Source organism: Trichechus manatus, unplaced genomic scaffold (genome assembly GCF_000243295.1).
Source record: "Trichechus manatus latirostris isolate Lorelei unplaced genomic scaffold, TriManLat1.0 scaffold00005, whole genome shotgun sequence".
In the NCBI taxonomy this organism is placed as follows: Eukaryota; Metazoa; Chordata; class Mammalia; order Sirenia; family Trichechidae; genus Trichechus; species Trichechus manatus.
Genome location: NW_004443941.1, coordinates 34489725 through 34503538, shown reverse-complemented (window position 1 = coordinate 34503538; position 13814 = coordinate 34489725). Strand labels below are relative to the sequence as shown.

Below are 13814 nucleotides of genomic sequence, written 5' to 3'. Positions count from 1 at the left end.
AGAAACTATGCTTAACTATATATACGCCTTCAGCATCTCTTATCTGGCACTTTTGTTCAAGAAAAAGATTTGGTGTTGGGGGTGGGGAAGAGCGTTGAAGTATGTATGGGCTTGGGGAGATTGTTCGGTTCCTCCACGTCCAGACTAGAGGTTTCTCAGACTGTTTACAGAGACGACAGCCAGTATCCAAATACAGAGGTCTCCTTACAGCCACCGCTGCACATCTGGACCGCGCCTGCTGGGAAGTCCTGGTGCAGCTGGATCCGCAGCAGAAGGCCTCAGGGTGTCCCTGGCAGGTCACGCGGGCCAGTGTCCCCGCCTAGCGGAAATACACAAATATCCCTTCTCAAGGACAGGGAAACCGGGACAGAGCTCAGGCGGCAGCCACTACCGGGACTCGCCGGAAGAAGGTAGGACGCAGCTGACCCGAAGCTGGCGAAACCTGGGGCGCGTGGCACGCGAGAGCACTCCCGCGCATGCTCCAGCCGTTTGCTTCCCGCCCCCGACCCGGGTCCCGCCTCTTTCCCCTCCTCCTCCCTCTCCCCGACGAGTCTTTCCCGGAGCTCGGCCCTTGAGGGCGGGTGGCGAACGTCCCGCGTGCGTGCCGGCGCCTGACTTCACTTCCGGCTAACGCGCTCCGCTTGCCCCCTGGCCCGGATGGTGACTGGCGGTGGTGCTGCGCCTCCCGGGACTGTCACTGAGCCGCTTCCCAGTGTGATTGTGCTGAGCGCAGGCCGGAAGATGGCGGCTACGGCCTCGGCCCCGGGCTGCTCCTCGGGGGCGGGCGCGGCTGGGGTCTCGGAGTGGCTGGTGCTGCGGGACGGCTGCATGCGCTGCGACGCCGACGGGCTGCACAGCCTCTCCTACCACCCGGCGCTCAACGCCATCCTGGCCGTCACCACTCGTGGGACCATTAAAGTAATCGACGGCACCTCGGGGGCCACCTTGCAGGCCTCGGCGCTCAGCGGTGGGTGTGCGACCGGCGGCGGGCAGTGCCTGCCGCGGGGTTTGGCCAGGCCTTTCAGAGGAGGGGTGGCGGAAGGGCAGGGGTGGCGGGAGGGCAGGGCTGGGGCTCAGGCCTGGCTGTGGAGAAGGGTGGCCCAGAAGCTGGTGGAGGAGGACTTTAGGACTTGGCTTTTTCGGCGGCTGCAGCTGGGAAGAACAGACCGGCGAGTCGAGGAGGGGTGGGAGTTGCCTTTTGGGCCTCGAGCGTCCGGTTTGGGTTGTTCCTATGGGAGAGGTGAGGAGGCCTGGGAGTTCGGCACCGGGAAGGCCAGGCCCCTGGGGAGGTCGTGGAGAAGGTGTCGGCACTGCCTCTGCTAGATGAGACAGCCAAAGGTGAGAAGGTTGATCGTGGCGTGAGTCTGGTGACCAGGGGCGGGGAGCGTCGGAGTCGGCATCCGAGCCCTCCCCTCCCGGAGAGTTAGATACTCTGCGATTCACAGGTCCCGCAGGTACCGGGATCCCCCCGCGGGCTTCGCGCTGGTGTGGGATGGGGGTGGGCCTGGAGTGGGGGTGGGGAGAGAAGTAGGCGGGCCAGGGGCCTAAACTGCTCCGCCGACGACTGTAAGACTCTGGCGGACGCCAAAGAAGACAAGACCTGTCTGCTAGCTTGGAACTTCTAAGTTTTACCCCCAAGTGACGAGAAACTCAGGACCTTCGGTGTGTGACATAGAGATTCCTTTGGGTTTGTAATTAGGTGAAATCTCAGGCCCTCTCTACGTGTTTTGCCACAGGCAGCCGGAAGTTGGGATTCTGGCGTATGTCTGAGTCTCATCATTGCAAGAGAGCAATTTTGGGAGGTATAAACATTGGTCTAGGGACAGGACTTTATAGTATGCGTGAGGTGAACACTGTGGACTGGAGGGTTCTGGAATTGCCTTGTCTATTATTTTTGGCTGAGGTGACATTTATGATTAAATGATGAGTGACTTAACTAAGATATTATAAGTAAAGATTGAAAAGTTAGTACGTGAGTTAGACTGTATGCATTTAGCCAAGTGGAAGTAGTTATGTGATTTACCAAGTCACATATATTTTAACATAGACAAATATGGAAAAATAGTTATTCTAGTTTACTGTGTGAGTAATAAAGCAGTTATAAAAGTAAATGACAATTTAGGGATGCAAAGATGAAATTAGGGATGTTAATTTTTTTTTTGATGTGAGGATTCTGAAAGAATTGGAATCTGTATAGTTAGGGAGTATAAACCTAGAATATGCCTAAGAGATATATCTAAGAGAAAGCTTTCGGTTGTAAGTTTGTGATTTTTTTCTTTGTTAGCATAGGTAAAATACAGGTGGGACGTCCCAGATGTAGCAACAAGCAATTGCTTTTGACATAACAGCTTGTCACTCTGTATGAGAGGGATGTATTCATTAGTAATTGGATATCTTTCTTTTTAAACTCACTTAAAGTATTTCAGATATGAAAAGGCATAAAGAATAATACGTAGGGAGCCCGGGTGGTACAGTGGTTAAGCACTCTGCTGCTAACTGAAAGTTTGGTGGTTCAAACCCACCAGCCACTCTGCAGAGAAAGATGTGGCAGTCTGCTTCCGTAAAGATTACAGCCTTGGAAACTGTGTTCTCTTCTGCCCTGTAGGGTTGCTATGAGTAGGAATTCAACTTTACGGAAATGGGTTTGGTTTGGTTTTGGTAAAGTATTTCAGATGTGAAAAGGGATAAAGAATAATACAGTGAACAATCATGCACCCCCCCACTTAGCTTAAGAAATAAAATATTACAAATAAAATTGAAGCAGCCTTCTCTGTCTCTCCTGGATTGAATTCTTCCAATCCTCTTTCCCCCATACACATTATCCTTAATTTGTTTTATGATTTTCATACATGTCTGTACTTTTTAGTACTTGTACGTACCCTTGATATCTAATATTGCGTTTCATGATTTTAAACTTTGAATTAGTGTTTATGAAGTGTTTTGGATAGAAGGAGGTTTCATGGGGTGCTTTTTCTGTCCGGAACCTGTTTTGAGAAAATGTACGCCAGGGTTTGTTCAAAATCGTTCAGGAAACTGGATATGTATGTATGTGCTTGTACATGGAAGGAAAGAAAATACTCTAGTGGTAGATTACATAAGGGGAGGGTTTTAGGTATATAATAGAAGTGTAAATGTAGAAGCATAAAACACAGCACTGATTTGGGATAATTTAGTTGGGCTGTGTTAGGAGAATTAGATAATTGTGGGGTTGGTCTCTTAAATTGCAGATGTCCATGCATCAAGGATTAACTATGTTATTAAAAATACGTAGAAGAATTTATGGTAAACAAAATAAAAAGATTATAGATAGTTTTTAAAAGTAACAATGGATAAATCCTGAAATGTTTTTATATATGAGGAGTGAAATTTATTATTAATGATAATTACCGGAGGTTGTATACATAATCTATACAGATAATTGTGGAGGTAATGCAGCATTTTATGTTTTGCATGGAATATATAGGTATTTAATAGGTCTGTTTTTAATGGTTAATAGAAGATAACAGTCCTGTAAATGAGTGGGGAGAAGGTGCCATTAGGGACCCTCGTCCTGACATGACCCCTCTTTTCAATTCGTGGTCAAGGAGCCACCTTCCTTTCTACCACAGATGAAAGACATCTTTGTTGGATAAAGAATGGAATGAAAACCCTTGTAACCATATAGAACTTTACTGAGTGATAGAGTATGGATCTTATGGATTCATGGAGTTCAGTTTATAGGGTTATGGGTAACCTACTAGTGTAGATTGGAAATTGCAGGATGGGAACAGGACTTGTATGTACAGTGTATGTATTCTGGATCACAAAAATGGTGACTTTGTAACTATGTCTACTAGTACATGTCTTCAGATGATCTGTATCTGGCATAAAATGTTTATAAATATACTTTAACTAGATTAAGAGCTATCAGATATATATAGGTTAGGAATAAAGCAAAGTATTTGCTTCCTGTTAGTGTTTAAAAGTTAAGATTTCTGAACTGATTCTTTGGCCTGCTATTCAGTGACCTCCATGATCCGGCCTCTACCAACCTCTCTAGCATTGTCTCCCTATTTTATTTTGTGAAACTGGTTCATTTAACCTCTTTTCCCAACTATAATAGTTTGCTGTTTCTTGGAATGCACCAGTTCTCTCTAGTTAATGAAACAAATATTACCCATTTTTCAAGACCTAGAGCAGATCTTAGGTTCACGATCCCTTTAGCCTCATGATCCCTTTAGCCTGAAGTGAGCCTCTGGATCCCCAGCATATATTGTCCAAAAGGTTGGCGATCCGAATCCAGAGGCGCCTTGGAAGTACGGCCTGGCGATCTGCTTCTGAAAGGTCACGGTTTTGAAAACCCTATGGAGTGCACTTCTACTCTGCACACATGGGACTGCTATGAGTTGGAATTGACTCATCGGCAACCAACGACAACTATCTGTTCTGGTAATTCAGGCAACTTTTAATATTTGTGGCATGTTTTCTGCTGTCTTGAACTATTTAAATTCCATTTTATTTAGCTTTTTGTAAATACGTGATGTTTCTTTATATTCTACTTGCTTACATTCCCTCCCCAGGATACCTAGTTCAAAATACTAACTCAAAAAATATTTTTTATTTGATGTATGTATGCCAGTAGGTATGTTAAATGGATGCTTTTTTACATGCTAATTGCTAAAGAAACATATTCCTTGACTTTGGAGTTCTGTGTACTTCGCTAGAGCATACTGCTCATATTATTAGATCTGCCCCTATCTGTAGTTGTTGTTTCCTTCATGCAATTTAGCATATCTAGGAAGGAGCCTGGCTCTAGAACCAGATTGCTTGGGTTAAGATCCCGTCTTTGCAGTTCATTAACTGTGTAGCCTTGAGTAAATTACTTAATGCCTTTGTTCCAGTTTCCCCATTTGCAAAATGGGGGATGATAATTGTACCAATCGTGAGGATTTAATTTTAATACATGTCAAGTGTTTAGAACAGTGTACTTACTGTGCAATGAAGTGTTTAAAAAATATTCTGTTATCTACTTGCTAGTCCCTGTAAATATCCTTATTATTTTTTTTTTCCTTAAACCTTTTTGATATTCTCTGTTAAGTCTTTTGAACTTAACCCAAAATTTGAACCTCTAGGATTTTTTTCCAATTTACAACCTATTAGCATCTTGCAGAACACATCATCTAGTTTTTGCTTTGATATAAGAGTAAGATATTGGTAATTTGTTCAATACTGTATTATTAATTTTTTATTGTACTTTAGAAGAAGGTCCACAGAACAAACTCGCTTCTTATCAGTCAGTACACACATTGTTCCATGGTATTGGTCAACAACCCCACAACATGTCAACACTCTCCTCCTCGACCTTGGGTTCCCCATTAACACTTTTCCTGTCCCTTCTTGCCCTCCAGCCCCTGCCTCTGGGCTGGTGTGCCCCCTAAGTCTCATTTTGTTCTATGGGCCTATGTAATCTTGGCTGAAGGGTGAACCTCAGGAGTGACTTCATTACTGAGCTAAAAGGGTGTCTGGGGGCCATACTCTTGGGATTTCTCCAGTCTCTGTCAGGCCAGTAAGTCTAGTCTTCCTCTTTGAGTTAGAATTTTGTTCTGCATTTATCTCCAGCTCTATATGGGACTCTATATTGTGATCCCTGTCAGAGCAGTCAGTGCTGATAGCTGGGCACCATCTAGTTGTACTGGACTCGGTCTGGTGGAGGCCATGGTAGTTGTGTTCCATTAGTCCTTTGGACTAATCTTTCCCTTATATCTTTAGTTTTCTTCATTCTCCCTTGCTTCCAAAAGTGTGAGACCAGTGGAGTATCTTATATCTTAGATGGTTGCCTGCAGGCTTTTAAGACCCCAGATGCTACTCACCAAAGTAGAACATTTCCTTTATAAACTATGTTATGCCAGTTGAGCTAGGTGTTCCCCCAAGACCATGGTCCCCACAGCCCTCACTCCAGCAATTCTGTCCCTCAGGGAGTTTGGATGGTCTATGGAGCTTCCATGACCTGGTCTTGTACAAGTTGTGCTGGCTTCCCCAGTATTGTGTATTGTCTTACCCTTCACCAAAGTTACCACTTATCTATTGTGTATTTAGTGTTTTTCCCTCCCCTCCCTCCTAACCATCAAAGATTGTTTCTTTGTGTGTGTGTAAGCCTTTTCAAGAGTTTTTATAGTAGCAGTCTCATACAATATTTGTCCTTTTGTGATTGACTTATTTCACTCAGCATAATGCCCTCCGGATTCATCCATGTTGTGAGATGTTTTGCAGATTCATCATTGTTCTTTATCGTTGGGTAGTACTCCGTTTTGCGTATGTGCCATAGTTTGTTTATCCATTCATCTGTTGATGGGCGTCTACGTTGTTTCCATCTCCTTTGCTATTGTGAACAATGCTGCAGTGAACATGGGTGTGCATATATCTATTCGTGTGATGACTCTTATTTCTCTAGGATATATTCCTAGGAGCAGGATTGCAGGATTGTATGGTATTTCTATTTTTAGCTTTCTAAGGAAGCGCCATATCATTTTCCAAAATGGTTGTATCATTTTGCATTCCCACCAGCAGTGCATAAGAGTTCCGATCTCCCTGCAGCCTCTCCAACATTTGTTATTTTCTCTTTTTTTGATTTGTGCCAGTAATGCTGGGATGAGATGGTATTTCGTTGTGGTTTTGATTTGCATTTCTCTAATGGCTAGGGATCATGAGCATTTCCTCATGTGTCTGTTAGCCACTTTAATGTCTTTGGTGAAGTGTCTGTTCATTTGTTTTGCCCATTTTTTAATTTGATTATTTGTCTTTTTGTTGTAGAGGTGTTGGATTTTCTTGTAGATTTTAGAGATTAGACCTTTGTTGCATTTGTCATAGCCAAAAATTTTTTCCCAGTCAGTAGGTTCATTTTTTACTCTTTTGGTGAAGTCTTTTCACGAGCATAAGTGTTTAATTTTTAGAAGATCCCAGTTATCTAGCTTAGCTTCTGGAGTTTGTGTGTTGTTAGTTATGGTTTCTATCCTGTTAATGCTTAATGCTGTGTATTAGGGCCTCTAGCATTGATCCTATTTTTTTCTTCTATAATCTTTATAGTTTTTGGCTTTATATTTAGTTCTTTGAACCATTTTAAATTAGTTTTTTTTTTTTTTTGAATTGTTCTTTAGATGAAGGTTTACAGAACAAATAGTTTCTCATTGAACAGTACACATACTGTTTTATGACAGTGGTTAACCCCATAACGTATCAACAGTGTCCCTTCTCAACCTTGGGTTTTCTGTTACCACCTTTCCTGCCCCCTCCTGCATTCTAGTCCTTGTCCCTGAACGCTTGTGCCCCATTATTCTCGCTTTGTTTTATGGGGCTGGCCAGTCTTTGGCTGAACGGTGAACCTCGGGAGTGACTTCATTACTGAGCTAAAAGGGTGTCTGGGGCCATACTCACGGGGTTTCTCCCGTCCCTTGGAGGCCAGTAAGTCTGGTCTTTTTTTGTGAGTTAGAATTTTGTTCTACATTTTTCTCCAGCTCCATCGGGGACCTCTTGAATTAGTTTTTGCGTATGGTGTGAGATATGGGTCCTGTTCCATTTTTTTTGCAGATGGACATGCAGTTTTGCTAGCACCATTTGTTAAAAAGACCGTCTTTTCCCTGTTTGACGGACTTTGGGCCCTTGTCAAAGATCGGGTGACTGTAGGTGGATGGATTCAATATTATCTTAATTATTTACTTACTGGTGGCTGATGTTATCTCTCGCTTCCTGAAATAGCCTTGCTCCCTGCCCCCCCCCCCCCCCCGGCATATGTAGTAAATTTTATATTGTTTGTTTTAGTTTGTCTTGTGTTTGGCTTTTTTTAGGGCGTGTTTAGAGAGCATGGGCTTTATGTGTTAGGTAGTACTGAATTTTGAATTATATTGGCTGCTAACTGGAAGATGGGCGGTTCGAATCCACCAGCCACTCCTTGGAAACCCTATGGGGCAGTTCTACTCTGTCCTGTAGGATCACTATGAGTCAGAATCGACTTGATGGCAACGGGTTTGGGTTTTGATCACTTACTAACTCACTTTTCTGTCTAAACTGCCTGAACCTCAGCTTCCTCATCTGTAAATTAAGGTTAATATTTAATAGGATGGTGTGAAGATTAAATGGTAAAACATGTATGAAGTGCCTAACAGTGCTTTGCATGTATATGGTAGGTACTCAGTGAGTGCCGGTTCTCTTGAGCCTTATGGTGTTTAGTATGACCATGCTTCTCATGGTCACTTTCAAAATGTTCACTGACTTAGTGTGTTTTTGTACAGAGGATAGGTAGATATCATGCAAATACAGGTGGAGATAAAGATGTTGATGACAAATAATCTATATTTGGATAAGTATCTTTCAGTGTATTGGTGTAGCTAAATGTCAGAGTGAAGTCGAAAATGTTGGATTACTAATTTCTGTATATATGTCACTTGTTCATGTAGAATATGTACATAAATAAATATTTATGTGTGTGGATATTAACCAGTGGATATTGTGGTATATGTGTAGGGGAAAGTTCATGTCTCTTCATTTTCTGAAGTGAGTTCTAGTCTGTCACAGTGAAGAAGAGGAAAAGTAACTCCAGAGATTCTTAGGGTTTTTAGACAAACAGTCCAGTTTTACATTTCTTTATAATTGTCTTCCGTTTTTCTTTTCCCACATAGACATTGACTTTGATTTAAGAAATTTGTACATTGGTCATAAATGAGAACAAAATCTTTGTACTCTACTCCAGCTGCAGTGAAGTTCAGATTGGGTGAATTTTTTTTCTAGTATGACAGCTTCTTGATCAAACCTAAAAGCCCAGAGCTGCCTGCTTAAAGAAGTTTTGGAATATAGAAAACTAATTAGGTTAGCCTGCAGAGTCCTCAAGACATAGGTTTTTATGGATAACATTCATACTTCTCACCTTTTTAGTCGTAGAGAGTATTTTTTCTTGCTGCTTCTGAATTGGACATGCATTAATTTGGATAAAATGGCAAAATCCCCCTGTGGATTTCATAGTGATGGAAATTGTAAATGATTTAAACCACTTATTTCTGATAAACTTTGGTGTACATACAGCCTTCCTAGTTAGTCTCAATTGTTCTGCTATGAGAGAGAATAAACATGATAAAGACTTGGATATCACCAGCACCAAGAACATTTTTGCCTTCTGGGTGCATTTGAGTTCTTTATAAAAAATTAAATTTGGCAGAATCTCTTTTTGGACTACAAGTATGTACTTTAGCCCCCTTTGTTTCAGCTAACTGACTTTAGTGTAGTGATATTACCTGATGACCTAATTGATGTAAAAGATTTGCTATTAACAAAACACTTTTCTACAGTTAATTATAAATTTATATTAGGATCTGTTTTTTTAATGTTTTGCTATTTTTTAAGATCCTATGTATCTATCCAATTTTTGCATTTACCTTCCACGTTTTCCTAACTGTTGAGTGCTCAGAGATGATTTTGCTCTAGCAGAAAATTTATCTTTGTCTTTGTTTGAGTAATTTTAGAGTCATTGATCATGTGAGGCAATATAAGACTCAAACTCTAGAGCCAAACAGTCTGGGTTCAAGTCTTTGTCCTGTGTCATCTTGAAAGTTCATCTCTAAAGTGAAGATAATCATAGGGTCTGCCTCATAGGGTTGTTAGAATTAAAATGAGTTAATATATGTAAGCCATCTACAACAGTTCCTGGTATATTGTAAATGCTCTGTAAGTCTAACGTTTTCTTTATTCTTGTGATAGCAGTGCCTACTTGAAACATTGCTGAGTGCAGTAGTTGCCTTTGCTACAGTATTCCATTGAAACTGCAGCATTTTCTTCCAGTTTTCCATTCATGTGTAAATGTAGCTGGGTGAAAGCTAATAGAAATAATTATAAGAGCAATAATTCTTGTACTATACGGGAGTTATAAACAGTAGAAATTAATTTGAACTTGAAATTGTTAAAAAAAGAAAGGCAATGTGAAGAGCTGGTTAATTGATAGTTATTCAGCTGGTTATTGAACACACTGCATGGGAGAGGCACAAAAATTAAGGCAATATTTTTTATTTTTGAATGCAAGCTATGGATATTTTTAGGTAAACAGTAGCATAATGTCGTAAGTACTTTGATACAGATGTGCAAAATGCTGTGTGAGCACAGAGGAGGGAGTTTTTTCAGCCTGAGGGAAATAGGGAAATCGCAAAGAAAGTAGCATTTATGATCAGTTTTGAAAGATGAGAAGGTCCCTGGGTGGCACAAATAGTTTGTGCTCAACTACTAACCTAAAGGTTGGTGATTTAAACTCGCCCAGCAGTGAGTGCTGCAGAAGAAAGGTCTGGCAATCTGCTTGCATAAGATTACAGCGAAGAAGACCCCATGGAGCAGTTTTACTCTGTAACACATGGGGTCGCCATGAATCAGAATTGACTCCATGGCAGTGGGCTTGGTTTTTTGGTTTTGAAAGATCAGTTAGTAGGAGGGAATGCTATAGGGAAGATCATCTTAAGCTAAGATACTTCCTTTGCAGAAGCATGTTGGTTTCAAAAACATGGTGCATTCAAAGAACAGAAGAAGTCTTTGGTGGGTGGGTGGGTGGCGGGGCTGGCATTTAAGGTGTATGTGTGGATGGTTAGCCCTGAAGCTGAGAGACAGGAAAGGACCAGATTGTAATACATTCTGCTAAGAAGTATGGACTTGATGTCCGTAGTGGGAAGCCGTTAGAGGTTATGACATGATCAAATTTGTGTTTAGAAAGATAGGAAGCTAATGCCCAGATGTGAGAGGTGATGAGAGTCTCATGTAAGTTAGAGCGGTATGAATAGCATAATTTGGTGATTTATTAGATTTGGGGATGAGAGAAATTGACAAGATGAAAATTGCTCACCCTTAAGTTCCTAGTTTGGGTAACTGGATATGAATGATGTTTATTAACCCAAATGGGCAATACAAGAAGATGTGGTGACTAGCTTTCATTGGAGAAGGTTGGGGAAGTGAGAGGGAGGTAGTGTTTTCAGTTGTGTAATTTTGAAGTTTTTGAAGACCATCCAGAAGGCATTTGGAAATTCAGGGTTGACACTTGAAGATTTGGGAATATAGATTTGAAGTCGTTGGCATTTACAGAAGAAGCCTAGTCTACTGGTTAAGGATATGGGTTCTGGAACCAAATTATTTGAGTTCTAGTCTATAATTCACCATTTATTAGCTGTTATCTTAGGCAAGATGCATAACCTCTCTATGCTTCATTTTCCTCACCTATAAAATAGGGACATTGTTGTTGTTAAGTGCTGTGGAGTCGGTTCTGACCCATAGCAACCCTGTGTACAACAGAGTGAAACACTGCCTGATCCTGCACCATCCTCATGATTGTTGTTATGCTTGAGTCTGCTGTTTCGTCCACTGTGTCAGTCTGTCTCTTTGAGGGTCTTCCTGTTTTTCGCATGATGTCCTTCAGGGACTGGTCCCTCTTGAATACATGTTCAAAGTATGTGAGACAAAGTTTCACCATTCTTGCTTCTAAGGAGCATTCTGGCTGTACTTCTTCCAAGACAGATTTGTTAGTTCTTTTGGCAGTCCTTGATATATTCGGTATTCTTCACCAGTACCACAACTCAGAGGTGTCAGTTCTTCTTCTGTCTTACCTATTCATTGTCCAGATTTTGTATGCATGTGCGGCGATTGAAAACACCATGGTTTGGGTCAGGTGTACCTTAGTCCTTAAAGTGACATCTTTGCTTTTTAACACTTTAAAGAGGTCTTTTTCAGCAGATTTGCCCAGTTCAGTGAATGGTCTGATTTCTTGATTGCTGCTTCCATGGGTGTTAATTGTGGATCCAAGTAAAATGAAATCCTTGACAACTTCAGTCTTTTCTCCATTTATCATGATGTTGCTTATTGGTCCAGTTGTGAGGATTTTTGTTTTCTTTAGGTTAAGATGTAATCCATACTGAAGGCTGTAGCCTTTGATCTTCATCGGTAAGTGCTTCAAGCCCTCTTCACTTTCAGCAAGCAAGATTGTGTCCTCTGCATAACACAGGTTGTCATTGAGTCTTCCTTCATTCCTGTTGCCACATTCTTCATATAGTCCAGCTTCTTGATTTACTTGCGCAGCAATCAGATTGAATAAGTATGGTGAAAGGATACAACCCTGACGCACACCTTTCCTGACTTTAAACCATGCAGTATCTCCTTTGTTCTGTTGTGTTTCAGGATAGATCTTGAAATGTTCTTTTTGATAATGAATGCAGCACCACTTCTCTTCAATCTGTCATTCCTGGCATAGTAGACCATATGATTGTCTGATCCAAAATGGGCAATACCAGTCCATTTCAGCTTGCTAATGCCTAGGATATCGATTTTTATGTGTTCCATTTCATTTTTGATGATTTCCAGTTTTCCCAGATTCATGCTTCGTATATTCCACGCTCCTGTTATTAATGGGTGTTTGCAGCTGTTCTTATTTTGAGTTGTGCCACATCAGCAAATGAAGGTCCTGAAAGCTTGACTCCATCCACATCATTAAGGTCGACTCTACTCGTTAAGGTCAACTCTACTTTGCGGAGGCAGCTCTTCCCCAATCTTTTGAATGCCTTCCAACCTGAGGGGCTCATCTTCCGGCACTATGTCAGATAATGTTCCTCTGCTATTCATAAGGTTTTCACTGACTAATTTTTTTCCAGAAGTAGACCGCCAGGTCCTTCTTTCTAGTCTGTCTTAGTCTGGAAGCTCAGCTGAAATCTGTCTGCTGTGGGTGACCTTGCTTGTGTTTGAATACTGGTGGCATAGCTTCCAGCATCACAGCAACATGCAGGTGTCCACGGTATGACAAACTGACAGATGCGTGGGGGAATATAGGGATAATAGTTAGTATATAACTAATTGGGTTACTGGAAAAATTAAATAAACTGATACACGTAGAACACGGCTTGACCCACTGTAAGCACTCGATAAATGTTAGTTTTTGTATTGGTGTTTTTAATTATATAGTTCAGTTCAACAAGTGTTTGTCATGTGGAAATAATAAGATGAATTTGAAGCTCAATCAATATGCCTGGAATGGAGCTCAGGCATACTATTCTTTTTTTTTGGTTAAAGCATATCAGGTGATTCCCTGTATTAACCATTAGGAAAGCTTTCTAGAACAGGTGGCACCTCAGCTGAGACTTGAAGGATAAGGAGTTAGCCAGGTAGAGGGAGCAGCATGAACAAGAGTAGATGAATGAAGCAGAATAATATTTGCTATAAGCAATTTGGTGTAAAGTATGCGGAAGGGAGTGATGGGAGAACCTGAGGATCTTGAACTTTATCTTTCTGGGCAGTGGCTCTCATATTTTTAAGTACTAGAACTCTCAGTTTAAGGTCAGAATTTTAGGACCCTCTTATGGCGGTACATTGGTAGAATTCTTGCCTTCCATGTAGGAGACCTAAGTTTGATTCGAGGCCAGCCCACCTCATATGTAGCCACCACCCATTTGTTAATGGAAGCTAGCTTGTTGCTATGATATTTATAGGTTTCAGCAGAGGTTCCAGACTAAGACAGACTAGGAAAAAAGTCTTGGCGATTTACTTCCAAAAATCAGCCAATAAAAACCCTATGGATTGCAATGGTCTGATCCACAACCAATCACAAGGATGATGCAGGACCAGGCAGTGTTTTGTTCTATTGTGCATGGGGTTACCATGAGTTAGGGGCAAGCTGACAGCAGCTAACATTATGATAGGAACTATGTTTTTAAATATCAATTAATTGAAAACATATTGCAAAAAGCTACTACTTTTTTTTTTTTTTTTTTAAATATTTTATTGTACTTCAGGTGAATGCTTACAGAACAGATAGTTTCTCATGTAACAGTAAC

The 13814-nt window shown here is 41.4% G+C and overlaps 1 protein-coding gene across 15 annotated transcripts in view; it reads left to right on the top strand.

The window, feature by feature from the left end:
* The first annotated feature begins 525 nt into the window (after positions 1 to 525).
* Positions 526 to 13814, top strand: part of BIRC6 (baculoviral IAP repeat containing 6) — a 364754-nt gene continuing 351465 nt past the window's right edge. For 14 of the 15 annotated variants that reach the window (XR_002824888.1, XM_023736211.1, XM_023736223.1 and 11 more), the window contains exon 1: positions 657 to 967. Coding sequence is in view for 14 of the 15 variants with exons in the window: in XM_023736211.1 (XP_023591979.1) it covers positions 658 to 967 (310 nt within the window). In the remaining variant the exon portion in view is untranslated. Of the gene's footprint in view, positions 968 to 13814 lie in introns of all 15 variants that reach the window. The other variant, XM_004369572.1, reaches the window with a different exon arrangement.